The 13586-nt window shown below is 41.6% G+C and overlaps 1 protein-coding gene across 1 annotated transcript in view; it reads right to left on the reverse strand.

Moving 5' to 3' along the window:
- The window catches only part of BRSK2 (BR serine/threonine kinase 2), a 310856-nt gene extending 307100 nt beyond the window's left edge, over positions 1-3756 (reverse strand). Inside the window, exon 1 of the mRNA XM_069016976.1 lies at positions 3328-3756. Coding sequence (XP_068873077.1) covers positions 3328-3421 — 94 coding nt within the window. The 5' untranslated portion in view covers positions 3422-3756. The remainder of the gene's footprint in view (positions 1-3327) is intronic.
- Positions 3757-13586: the final 9830 nt, after the last annotated feature.

Genomic DNA, 13586 nt, shown 5'->3' on the forward strand with positions numbered 1-13586 from the left:
CCTTTCAAATTCTCTGCCTAAGAGGCCCTAATCCTCTCTTTGTGGCACCAGTCACCCTCAGCAAGCATGACGCACCAGCCCAGAAGGCTGCTCAGGACAAATTTTGCATCTCTGATCAATCAACACTTTCAGTTGTTACCCATGAATTTGAACAGAAGGTTTTTCCCCCGTTAGTTTTGCCCACCCACAGCCAAATGTCACCAGGTCTCACTAATGTCCCACATACACTGGACCTCTCTGCAGGGACCAGTAGGTTGCTGCTGGTAAACACTTTTTTTCAGCTTTTAAGGTGGCAGTCAGCAAGAACTTCACAGAGACAAAGCCAATGAGTGTTCTACCTACCATTAAGTTCTCCCTCCATGACACCCTCTCTAAGTTTGCTCTGAGTTATGAATGAACCCTCACTCCTCCCCAAAACCCCTTCTGATGTCAGTAAAAGCAGGTAAGAGTAATTAATATATTTGTATAATGCCAGTGTATCTCAGAGCAAAGCTTGACCTGCCTATCTGAAATAACTTTTATAGAGTCAATAGTTTTTTTATTTCAAATAAAAATGATGGATAGGAAGATCACTGCAAAATGCACAGGACTTTGCAACACAGCCTACACTTTCCTTCTATTCATCATTTCATTTTGCCACATTTTATTTCTCACTCTTCCTCAACCCCTTGGAAAAAAAAAAAATTCCAAGACATTACCTCCTAATCTTCCAAGCTTTAAAGTCAAGCTCTAATGGAATGAATACAACCACTACTTCCTTCATCTGTATGCCACTGCAACCCAAATGCAAAGATACACAATATCACACTACAGTGAATCAGGCCCTCATATTGCACTGCTTGTCCTCTTCCTAAAATGCTGCAGGTAGCCTGCTCACCCTCCAAAACAAGCAGGATGAGGATGAGCTACATGCCACACACTGTTCATGCCATTCTGCATGCTCCCAAATGTGATTAGCACAGAAAATGCGAGAAGACCAGAAGGCATCTTTCCATATTTAGCCATGTATGTTTAATACTGAGTTAGATTTCACCTCAGTGCATTATTCCATTAATCAAGGGCGGGTATAACAAGAGAGACACAGACTGACATCAGCTACTTTCAAGATCTCTCTTCCTCCTTCCCCCACCTCCAGCTTCTATGACACAATGTATTGTGCATTTCATGTGCATTCATGTGTGCAAACGGCAGAGACTTATCTATAAAGATCAGTTATACGGTAAAACTGCAAAAGGAAACTTTCGCCCTTGTCCAGCTGGTTGAATAACTGCAGAGGCCAACAGCAGCAAGCCTCTAAATACATCCTGTTCTTCTCTCTCCACCCCCACGTCTCTAATCACTTAGGAGGAAGATAGGAAGATTAGCAGAGAGGAAAAAAAATAACCAAAGCTGCAGATAACCCTTTAGGACCACAACGTCAGGCTATAAGAACATGGAGCAAAAGGTTAATGCAGCTGTATTTTCAGGAATCTCAGGCACAATTGCATTTAAGGGGGAGGGAGGGGTACTGAGAAGGTGAGAGAGAGAGAAAAAGCAAATGGTGATGAAGACAAAAATGAATTTGTCATCTACAGCTGGCTCTTTGATCACCTGGAGTATTCAGGAAAGGATTATCAGCAGAAATAGGGCAGTTTTATTAACAATACACCACAATTTTTCTTGTAGAATATTTTCATTACCATCATCAGAACAGATTTTAGTAAGAACACAACTGCAGAAGACCCACTGAGCTATGCAAAGGATAAAGGTGGTAACCAAAACAGTGACAGAGAACTACCTTTAGCAGCTGATATACTGAAGAGATTGGGGAAAAAAAAAAGAAATATAAATAAAAGTCACTTGCACTAGAAGACAATGTCATCTTCATCCATGTCTCTGAACGGTTGCTATGGGGTTGTGAAGAGGAGGGGAAGGATGGGGGGGAGGTTATAATCAATCATCTCAGAAGAGCATTGCTTCTTACAGAGAAAGATCTGGATTTTGACTGTGTCCCCAAGAAAATTGCGGACTGCAGAGCTGCTGCCACGCAGGGCAGTGAGGAAGCAGGCAGAGCAGAGGCAGCAGCTGGGGATGGAAACGCCTATTAAATCCTTTAGACAACAGATGGGCAAAGCTCGGCTGGGTTATAAAAAAAAAATACACCACAATGCATCATGTTTTATTGTCCCACCATAATGAACAACACTTAACACCCACATGCCCAAAGAAGCCCCCCTATGGCTGATCTTACCCCTTCCCTAAATTATAATCTCAAGTCTCAATCCACTTTTGGGGGGATCCCAACCCAATGAATTTGCCAGATGCCATTGCTTACTGCACCTGTTACTAAAAATAAAAAAATTTTGAAAAGGAAGACATTTGGGCTTCTTCTTAAGGGTTTTTCTTCCAGTCAATACTCCCCTGCCCTTGAAGTGAATATGCTATCCAAGCAAGCAACAGTAAGTCCAGATCTTGAACGCATTTGGGGGATCTAATTATGTCATGTAGGGCAGAAGCACCTGCTCTCTGCTAATTCCCTCCACTCGCTTTCCTCTTTTTAATATTTCTTACCATTGTTCCATTCAGGAAAATCTGCTGGGGGCGAGTTTCATAAACAAGCTTTAAGAAAAATAATTAAATAATCTCCCTTCCCCCCTCCCAACCCCTCCTACAAAAACACAGCATAACCAGAATGAATTCTGCTACCGATCCTCTATTTTTCTTTTATTTCAGACCCTACCCACAAAAACCACCAGCCCATCCATCCATATTTGCTGAATACCCACAGCAGTCGGTGCCAGAGACATACTGTACATATTTCCACCCCCCCCCCCCAACTGCACCTTAAGGACTACACCCTTTTCAATCATGATGTCATGAAATACTGCTGGTGACTCCCCCACTACCACCACCACCACCTCCTCGGTACTACAGGCTGTGAACCTTTAATTTCAATATAATTTGATTAAAAAGAAAAATGCTCCTAAGTAGGGCAGTGAAGAAACGGATGTGAAAATTCACCACCAGCAGATCATCTTTTTTTTTCCTCTGCATGCACTCTGGCTGTCATCAGAACAACACCCATTAGCAGGAGTAATGAACATAAAGCATCCTGGGCTTTTTTTCTTTTTCTTTTCTTTTTAAGAAAAGGAGAAAAGAAAAAAATGAAGAAAAGAAGGAATTAAAATGAAAACTAAAAATAAATAAAGGCCAAAATCCCCTATGAATATTATCTTCACTGAAACAGCAAATGGGAAAACCTGAACCCTCAAACACCCCATCCCCAACACCTCACTAGCTGCTACAGCACCTTCCCTCTAGCACCGGTGCTGCTGCAAAAGAACCAACCTGTCTGTCCTTTTCCTAGGGTTTTCTCCAAACGATAGGGTCCAACATATTGTGCATGTTGAGCTCCGCTGCCTTCTTTCCCTGTTGATGTCATTTCTACCTGGATCTGTAATTCTGCAATGTGTATGTGCTGATGAGCTGGAATTTCTCTCTCTGCAGCTCTTTAAATTCCCACTTTGCAGCTGTGCAAGCAAAGCACTCTTTTTCTTTGCTTTAGTCCCCTTGGTTGCAGATTTTCGTCTTCCTCCTCTTTCTTTCCTCTCTCTCTCACGTGCTTGTTTTCTCGCTGGGTCTGCTTGGGACGCTGAAAGACGAAGGAGTTATTTTAATGTTCAAAGAGGGGGATCTACGATCCAAGCCCAAGGAGCATGATGCTGGTGATCCGAGCTCCGCACGCCTTGTTCTCTCTAGGAGCTGTTCAAGGGAGAGCCAGAGCTGGAGCAGCGGAAGAGCCGGGGCTCGCAGCTGTGAATGACATTAAAAGCAGCCAATCCCTTCGTCTCCCTCCTTCTTCTCCCCTCCTCCTTCCACTACCTTTTCTTTTCCATCAGCAGCAGTTGCTGCCTCTGCCTGCTACAGAGCATCATGACCAATGGCAGCAGCAAACACCTAAGTTCATCAGCCTATTGATAAGGCATAATTAAATATAATTTAATGTGTATATTAATTTAAGACCCAAACATACACTTCTTTTTTTTTTCTAACCTCTGAATTCTACTCTGTTGTGCAGCTGCAGTTCCAGATTATTAAAGAAAAGGCAAGATTGTGGTAGAAAATAGGAAAGGGAAAAAAAACCCTATTTCTGAAAATGAGCTTAGGAACTTATTTGATTCTGTTTGATTCTGGTGGGCCTGTATTTCCTGGAGGTTTTACTCTTTAAAGAGAACCTTGGGGAAAGAGGAGGGCTGTGGGGGAGAAGAGAAAAATAACATGGACAATCCTGTAACCACTGAACTCAGTCACAGACCTGCTTTTGGACTTGATGGGAGCAAATAAACTTTGGATTCTTAGATGAACAGATCAAAAATTGAATGTACACTCTCTTAATTAAAATTGCAACCAAAAATCCAAGAATTAGATGGCAATAGGAACAGATTGCCTGATCCACAGGCACCATAACAGCAGTATAAGAAAACTTTCACTGTTTTTGTCCAAGTACTCATGGCTGTTTTTAACCTTCAGAGATTAAGGGGCTGGACAAAAGAAGGGATTCTGCAGAGATGCTTCAAGTTCAGCAGAAGCCTATGTACTTTTTGGATTCAGGACCATAAACAGTTTCAGCCAGACTTTAGGGATATCAGGCTGAAGCTGTTCCCACACACAAGGTCCATTTTTACCTTCTCTTCTCTACTTCAGACAGAAAACTGGTCAGGATATTGCTATTCAAATTCCAACTGAAGCACAGAGAGAGCAAGAATTCCTGAGTCAGGGAAGGTAGCCTTGACAAGCCTGTAAAAGAGAAAGTAAAGAAAGTAAAGAGAGGGCAAAGCTTGAACAAGCCTTATCATTATCTGTTGCTCATAGAAATAAGACTATTTTGGGTTTGTTTATTTTGATTTTTTTGAAGAGGGAAATTTACCTTTTTTTAATATCTATATCTAGATACAACAGATGCTCTTTTAAATTGGAATAAAACTAGACATTGGCTGTCTACCTGCACCACAGACAACAGGTTGCAGAGGAGTCAGTAAGATGAGGATGTGGGAGGAAATCAGGCCAGTAGACTGAAACCTTAATACCAATGTTTCCTCAGGAAACAAAACCCTAGCCCTTGCTTATGAAAAAAAAAACAAACCCTGCTTTGCTCTTTATGGTTCACCTTTACTCACTTCCAGACTGTGTCAGTGCAGCAATCTGTAAGCAAACACCAAAACACCATCCCCATTCCTCAGCTTAGCCCTCCACACCGCACCCCATGTGAATACCCACCAGGACTCCTTCCCTGCCAAGGACTGCTTCTGTGTCTTTCCAATGGCAACCTCTGCCCCCTCCAGCCCCTCCAGGTGTTTACTTTGCCCTTACTACTAAACTCAACTCGAAATTGCCATTTCTCCAAGCTTCCCAGACCTTTCCTTGCACATTGCTCTCCTATCACACCTCTGCTCCCCTTTCATCCGCCTCACGCATTCTCCCCTCAGAGCACCTGTGTGTCACCTCACGCACCTGAGCCCGCAGGCCCTCACCAGGGAGGGAGGGAAAAAAGCTGGGGAAAACAACACCAACAACCAGGGTGGCACGTCCCCATACTGTGCTCCCCTCCCCTCTGCCCTGCAGCCCCTGGCAGAGCTGCCGGGGCAAAGAAGGGGACCAGAGAGGAGGCAGCAGCACTGCTGGCAGCCACCGTGACATGGCGGCTTTTCCCGCCCAAAGCAGTGAGTGGGGTGTCGGGGGCCGGAGGGCAGGGGGATGGCTGTGTGGAGCATCCCTGTGGAGGGTAAATGGGCTACGTGGCTAATGGGAGGCTGACAGGCCTACGGGACCTACTGTCCCATGGCTGGGGGGTGAGGCACCACCTGCCCATGGTGCAAAGCAAACCTGCCCCCGGTGTGGCGCAGGATTCAGAGCTTGCAGCACTGACAGACCCGAGGGCTCAAACACCCAGCCATGAGGCCCAGAGGCATCAGGATGGATTCAGCAGGACAGTCTGGTCCATCTTGAAACAAGATTGAAAAAATGTCTCTGAAACTTGAGGCACACACCACATCTCTCAGAAGATCTCCTTTCCCTCTGGCTTATGAGCCAGGATGGGGCTGTTCCAGGTGAGGCACCATGGTTAGGAGAAGCACTCTCCCTGATGGGCTCTTGGCATCTAACACTAATCAAGTGTTAGAAATGTGTCATGGTTTCAGAGGTTTCACTCCTCCCTAAACGTGTGCCCTTCCCTGCCCCGCCACTGTCAAAAAGTCCCTACAGACAGTAAGCAACAATGCTGAATTATGGCAATGTGTGCATAGCTTTAAGAAAACGGAAAATCTTGTTTATTTGTATAAATTAGCAAAGTATTCACACCACCATATTAATAATGCAGGGAGTGAATATCAGCACAGATCTTCTTTAATTCCAAGATTTGTATCTTAAAAGGTATTTAAGAGGAGATTATGATGTCTCTCTGTAGATGACCCATATGTGTATAATGATATTAATAGAAAGATGAGAAATCAGACAATATTGTCCATCCAGGACCAAACTTGTGTATTTCACAGTTTGTTTCTGTTGGGCTTTGAGGAAAGTGTGTTAAGAGACATGGATATTACAAATACCCACCTTCTGCCACAAAATATGTGTCAGTGTCATGGCTGGAATAAGGTCAGAAACTTGGTGAAGTTCATATGATCCTGACTGGAAGATAAAACAAAACAATACAAACAAACACACACATACACGCACAACACCCCTCCATTCCCCCCGACCCCCCTGAAAACTCCCAGATCTTTTTGGTCTCTTTTAGTTGGGTTATTTTGATTCTATTGGAATATCCTTCTGTATAGCCTATTGCAAGAATTTCAACCTTTTGTCCTAAACTCTTTTCGAAAAAGTGTTTGGACATTTCTTGATTACTGAATAGTCAAATGTTGGTTTGGATTTTTTTTTTTTAATTATTTATTTGTTCATATAAAGCCAAATCCCATTTATCTGTACCCCTTTGATCTGGAACTCAGTCCTTTGAATCTAGGTTATGTCCCCCTGGTGTGAATTACTTATACAATAACTCCCTCAATTATTTGAAGCCCTGTTTATCCAAATGTTTTGATGTTCCAAAACTATTTTGAATAAAAAGGACTCTGCTGTCATTGGGTATATCAGATATCTTTGGGGAAGCATATGGGATGATTTCCCCTGACCTTATTCTGTATAATCATGTGCCTAAATGAACAAGCAGTGTAAACTTAAGTGTATAGTTAGCATATTGGCATAATCTTCAGTACTTTTACCCTTTTCTTCATTATTTTTCTTTTGTTATTCTTGTTTAAGGACTAAATTTCTCTCAGGAAGGACCCAACACTGATCCCAGCAAAAATTTTGCTTGAGTATGCAGTGAACAAAAAAGAAATTATTTAGAATTTTGCTAAGATTTATCATACTTCTCAAAAAAAAGGAAAGCAAAGGATTTGCTTTTTTTTGCATTTTGTACCCACTCTCTTTGACACTAGATTTTGTCTAATGGAAGCCTTCATGATCATTTGTTTTCTTAGATGCTTGTCATTTCCTTTCCTCTTATTCCCATGGAAATCTTAAGGGTCAAGATGGATCACGAGATGATGCAAGAAGCTCCAGGAAAAATCTTCCATGAGGAAGATTTTTTTCAATGTTTTTCACTTGTTCAGTTGAATAGATGTGTGAAGTTAGTACTGGAAAATAAAAAAAAAAAAGGAAGTGTAAGGCTTCCAGGAAAAGTCACCAATAAACTTGTGTAATTAGCATGGAATAATAAATCAATAAGCTTCTTGTGGTAAGAAGAATTCAGATAAGCTAGGACTTTTTCTCCAATTAGAATAACCTAATGGTTAATGGTAATGATAAGGACATACTAAAGTTAAAGAGGACAAAAATATTCAGCATTTGCAATGTCAGGATCCATTATCACATCCTGAATTGCGTGTTCCATCCACATATGTATGGACACATGACACCCCTTTGATAAAAGGTATTGGGATTTAAATATTTTGAGAATGAACTTCATTGCATAGATATTTCATAAGAAACTGAGCCAGGTGTTTGGGGGACATTTAGTCATCAATACTGTAGACAAACTGGTAATACTTTAATTGAGGATAATTGTATCAGTCTGCAATATCTATGAACATATGTTAACAGTCTAAAATTGAACATTTTTCCCCTTTGTATTAGGTATCTACCATCCTTGTAAGAAGCCAAGGTAGACTGCAAGAAAAGAAAGGATTGGATTTCAGTAAGTGGGTGATGTTTCAAATTCTTAGAACACCCTCAGAGTTCAGACACTTTTCCTACTGTAGCTAGTGTTGAGGAACTTAATTAGTTAACATCAGTTACTGGAAGGCAGTGCTTCCACACAGACTCCCACTGTGGCAGCTCCTAAAAACTGGTCTATATTGCTCATCAAATCTATACCATGACAGTAGTTAGGCAGACTCTTTGGAGATTTTGCTGTTGTTGTTGCTATTATTACTATTGTTAATAATAATTTAGCTATTATTATTAGGATTCTTGGCATTCTACATATTCTAGTACCTCATTTTTAATACTCACCCAGAAAAAATGAACTGTTAGCTTATTATGTACATATCATCTCTATTTCAAGCTGAATTAAGGTAAAGGCTTGTAAAATGTTTAATAACAAAATAGATAACTGCTTTCACAGTATCATTTTCTCCGGACTGTGGACTCTCTTTATTCCTTTGGAAATATTACTGTCATTTTCTCAAGCCTGCTGCTGTCATTACCTGTGCCTCACAGAATTTTTAAACTATTAAGAAACAAAAAGCTATTTCCAGCTTAATATAGCAATGTGAAAACCTCTGTACGAAGTTGGGTTTTTTTCATACACTGAGCTTTGTGTTTCATAATAATATCAATATGCAGGCACATTCACTGAGTTCACTAAGTGGAGCTGTGACTGGGTCTTGACAGAAATCAAACTTGAAAGCAATCAGACACTTCAGCATGAGGATGAATCTGTGGTAACTGACCTGTCTTTGAGGTACAAGAGACCAAAAGAATGTCTGTCTTCAGCTGTCAGATCAAGTCTCCACCTACCCTAATATTGTATCTCCAATGGTGCCTGTAAGTACAAACTTAAGGAAGAATAAGTCCAAGGCAAGTGTATGTGATTCTTGCCTGCAGTACTCTCTCAGGATCCAATTGTTTTCAGCTCAGGGAGTTTCTGAGCCAGATGTTATTTCTGTGTGTGCTGTAGTCCTCAACAGATTTCTTTTTCGTGAGCTTGTTTTTGTCTTCCCTTAAAAACTTGACACCATGACAGATGGCCAGATAGCTCTTCAGATTACGGGCATACTTCTCAGAAGACAGTGAATCCGTGAGATGAGTAACATCCATAGATCAATGATCAAGAACCCCCAAAAAAGGAAAGAAAGAACATTATGTGTGAGGCACCATTATTGAAATCCTGCAGCTGTATGGAGCAATTCCAGCAGCAAGGTGACTGCTCAGGAAGCCTAGGAACAGTGGAGCTGGGACTTCAGAGCAATTGGTGTTTAAGATGTAGAAAATAGGTATGTGAAAACAGAAACACAATTTCTGCCTGTGTTTTTTCTGGTTTTAGAACAATTCCATCCATTCAGTTTTTGCCACAAAATGCGTGTTCACCCTGACCACTGACTGATGATCTTTAAGATGATATTGTATAGAAGCGACTGTAAGGTACATTATTAGCAGCTGTCATGGATGTTTTATGGGCACTATAACAATATGCAGTGAAATTATATGATGTCAAATACACTGAATAAAGCAAATTCTCTAGATTTTACCACAGGTGGTTCAGTGAAACATACAGTCAGCATCCTAGAATATTCCTACATTTCTCTGTTGTGATTTCAAGTAGGCTAAAAAGTATGGATCAGGATGAAGAAGGAAAAATATTAATTGTCTAGACCACAGAGACAGTCTGCCCAGTAGCTGGCACCTGGGTCCCAAATCTCTCAGTTGCTGACACCCACTCACACAAGCCAGTGAGTCTGACCCCCCAATCCCCGCTGCCTCCCCTGTGCTCTTGTCAATAGAGATTCAGGGGTGCTCTCACACCTGGGGCTGGCCCTTAGAGACCCCCTCACCCCACTTGCTCCCAGACCACTTCCCTGCTCACCAGCTGGTTTGGCTTGATCTGTGCTAGGGATCACACCCACTCACACACCCACACTTGATCAGTACTGCACCACAGACCCACAGGCCCTCCAGTCTGTGGTCTGCCTTCGGTTGCTGCATTCACATCCCCGTACACGTGTGCAGAGACACTCCTCACCCAGGGCTGAATTAGAAAATAGTTTCATAAGAACACAGGTCAGACTGCACGGATCAGGCACAGAGCATAACCAGACAGGCATTATGACTAGCCAAGTGTGGTAACTCGCCTTATCATTTGCTTACTCCTCTATTTTCTCAATCTTGTTCCTCCCCAAGTCACCTAACCCACTCCCTTTCTTCACCTTTGGCTCCTCCCCTATCCCATAATTAGTCCTGTGCAATCTGGAATTGCTTTTCCCTTACATCCTGTAATGTATCCCACTCCTCAGCAGTGAGCCCCTTAGTCTGAAAGCTGAGTGGAGAGTCCTTGATTTGTGTTCCTGCCAGCCCTTGTGCCCCTGTGCTCATCCAGATGTGCTGACAGCCCCTGGCCTGGGAACAGGCCAGCAGGGTCTTATTCAGGCATCTCACTCCTCTTATTGTCTCTCTGATCTCCTTCATTGCATTTTGTCACACGACATCTTATACATTATGCTGTTGGATAACCTGTCTCCTAACTACATGAAGCACTTAGTTTCTTGCTTGCAATTGCCTTCCATTCCTTCTGCAGGGAGAATTATAGAAATCACCCTCAGACAGGAATGGTGATCTGGAGTTGTGCTGTGTCCCTTGGAAGATAAGGCATACCTGGCATTTGACACATAGTGGGAAATAACAAAGTTCACAGATACGTAGTGATTTAGCCCCCACTGGGAATTTAAGAGGACATCCAGCCCTAAGTTCTCACAAAAAGCTGGAAGGAAAAGTTGAAGACAGGCCGGCAATGATGGCAATGGCAAAATGATAAAAGATCCCTCGCTCCATAAAAATACACTGTCCCAGGTTATTTGGTAAAAGATGAGCAAAGAGATTGACGAGGTGAAAAAGTGGGACTTTTTTCTTTGCATTCACATCAGTCTCACAGGAAACAAAAGGCATTACTTGAAAACAATCAAAAAGAGTGCCAAGATAAGCAGTAGGCAAATAGAACAAAGGAGCCAAGAACCTGAGGCCACTATGCACCAGTGAACAGAACTGATCTATTCATCAAATTGCTACATATAACAACGACAAGTGCAAAAGATAAGCTTTTAAGGAAGATAGATCGGATGAGGTTGCTGCTAACTTAGGACAGCAGTTGGAATGAAGGCTGCAAGGCAGGTGTAGGTTAGCAACAGCCAACATTCCTGACAGCAGAATCAAGGATAAAGCACCAGGAAGGGTTTTATCTGACGAAAGAAAGTGAAGAACTGAAGAACAATTTAAGGGGTCGAAGGATATTGTTCATCAAAAGAAAGCAACAGGATTTTTCCTCTGCCAGTTGCCCAGGCAAGAAGGGAGAGGCTGTCAGAAGATTTGCATGCTGAGGTCTCTGAACTGCTGAAAATGGTTGCTTATACTGGGAAAAATACTGATTTTATATCACAAATGACAACCAATATAATTTCCCTTAAAATATATTTCTTACCTGCACTGATAATTTATTTATTCAAAAAAAAAAAAAAAAAAAAAAAAAAAAAAAGCCCAACAAAAGTAACAAAAGCCATACTCTGAAACAGTAACACATCTCTGATTTTTTTTCAGAGGCTTTCATGGGGGCCAAAACACATTCAGAGTGGGAACTCTGGATACTACATGCAACAGTTATTAGACATTAGAAAATGTTACTAGATAGTAGAACAATATTTAGACAACTGAGCTGAGCTAATGCTGCTAAGATAAAAGTGCAATTCCTATTCATCAAAACCTGAATAAAATAGCTCCAAAGTCCATTAGGTATTTAACAGGGCAGTCCAGAATACTAGAGGCTGATGCACTTTCCCTGCCTCCCCAAAGAGCAAAGAATTGCAGGAGGGTGTTTCAGACTCTCTGAAACTTGTATTTTAATGGCTTATTTTTAAACAAAAAGTAAAGGATATTCTGAAGTTTCCACAGAACCATTCAAGCACCAGAAGGTCACAGTTCCTAGCTCCATAGGTGATGCAGCTTTTCAGAGAAAATGCCAGTCTGTTGGGAAAGCCTCCAGCAAACTAAAACAATATGCGGATGAAAGTTATGAGGATGACCGAGAGGTGAGCAGCAAAGTGCTTTTTAAATCCCTACCTGCTGGCAATGTAAAAAGCTGAAACAAACTCCAGCATTGTAATGATTAAATGACTCAGCTGCAACAGGGAGAAAGCGTTACGGACTGGTTGAATAAACAAACTTTGGAGAATAGGGTGCTGTCCTGCTATATGGGTTTTGCTTTTGATTTACTGCATGAACTGGGGAAATCACTTTGACCAAGAGCTGCCAAACCAACTGGTGAGATTATGTGTCACAGATGTTTGCCACTTCACTGTCAGAGGCCCAGTTGTCAAAAAGGGCAAACTGTCTCCTTCCTAAACATAGGTCCTATTAAGATTAGCTAAAAGTAGGCAGCCTGAAGTTGAGATGTCTAAGATCCCATTATTGCCCTTAGCTTCCTTTTCTTTGTTTCAGTCCTCTTCAGAAAATATTTCCACCTCATCTGCTCTTGGTGATACACTTGGCAATCCTTGAGGAGGGTTCTTGAAACATCTGAGATTCTTGTATCAGAAATGTATTCTTTGCATATTAGTGTTTTTTTCAGCTGCCTAGAAATGAGAAAAACAAATACTCCAACAACAGGACTGAAGGATTGTCTCTTTTTGGATATGTGAATGAATGTTTGCACTGACCTTTTCAACAGTTATGCTGAAAAGCTGGGACACAACTGCTCTGAGGAATGGTCTGTGAACCCCATGAGAGCAGCACACATTAACATGAGTAACTTCTTCCATTTTCTCCTACCAAGGCAAAAGTTATTCCCTGAGAAAAGCAGTAAATCAGATCACCTGCTCTTTTTTTTCGCTGTGGTTAGTAGGTCACAGACACTTAAGGATAGATTGTGGCATCTAGGCATGGGCTTGCCTGGAATACAGCACAGCACGTTCTACAAGAGAAGAGTCACAGAAGGCTTTTATTTTTTCCTCTGCCTTTTCCACCATGATATTTTTACATCTTTCCTCTATGTCATCTTTTTTCTGAGACCAGAGTTTGAGGAAATCCTAAGAAAATGGCCTCAGTAGATATCACATTGTTTCTTTGAGGGCCTTACAAATTCCAAAAATGCCATCTTTACTCTTCATACACCTAAATGTAAGAAAATGTGATTCATTATTAAAATATCAGATAAAAGCCTATGGAGTTTCCACATTTTGTCATCATCTGGGCAACTGTCCTTATTTTCCTGGGAATGGCAAATCAATAAAATACAAAATGAAAAATGGTATTGTGGAGAAATCCTGATATCTTGCTTGCTA

Source organism: Aphelocoma coerulescens, chromosome 5 (assembly GCF_041296385.1).
Source record: "Aphelocoma coerulescens isolate FSJ_1873_10779 chromosome 5, UR_Acoe_1.0, whole genome shotgun sequence".
NCBI lineage: Eukaryota > Metazoa > Chordata > Aves > Passeriformes > Corvidae > Aphelocoma > Aphelocoma coerulescens.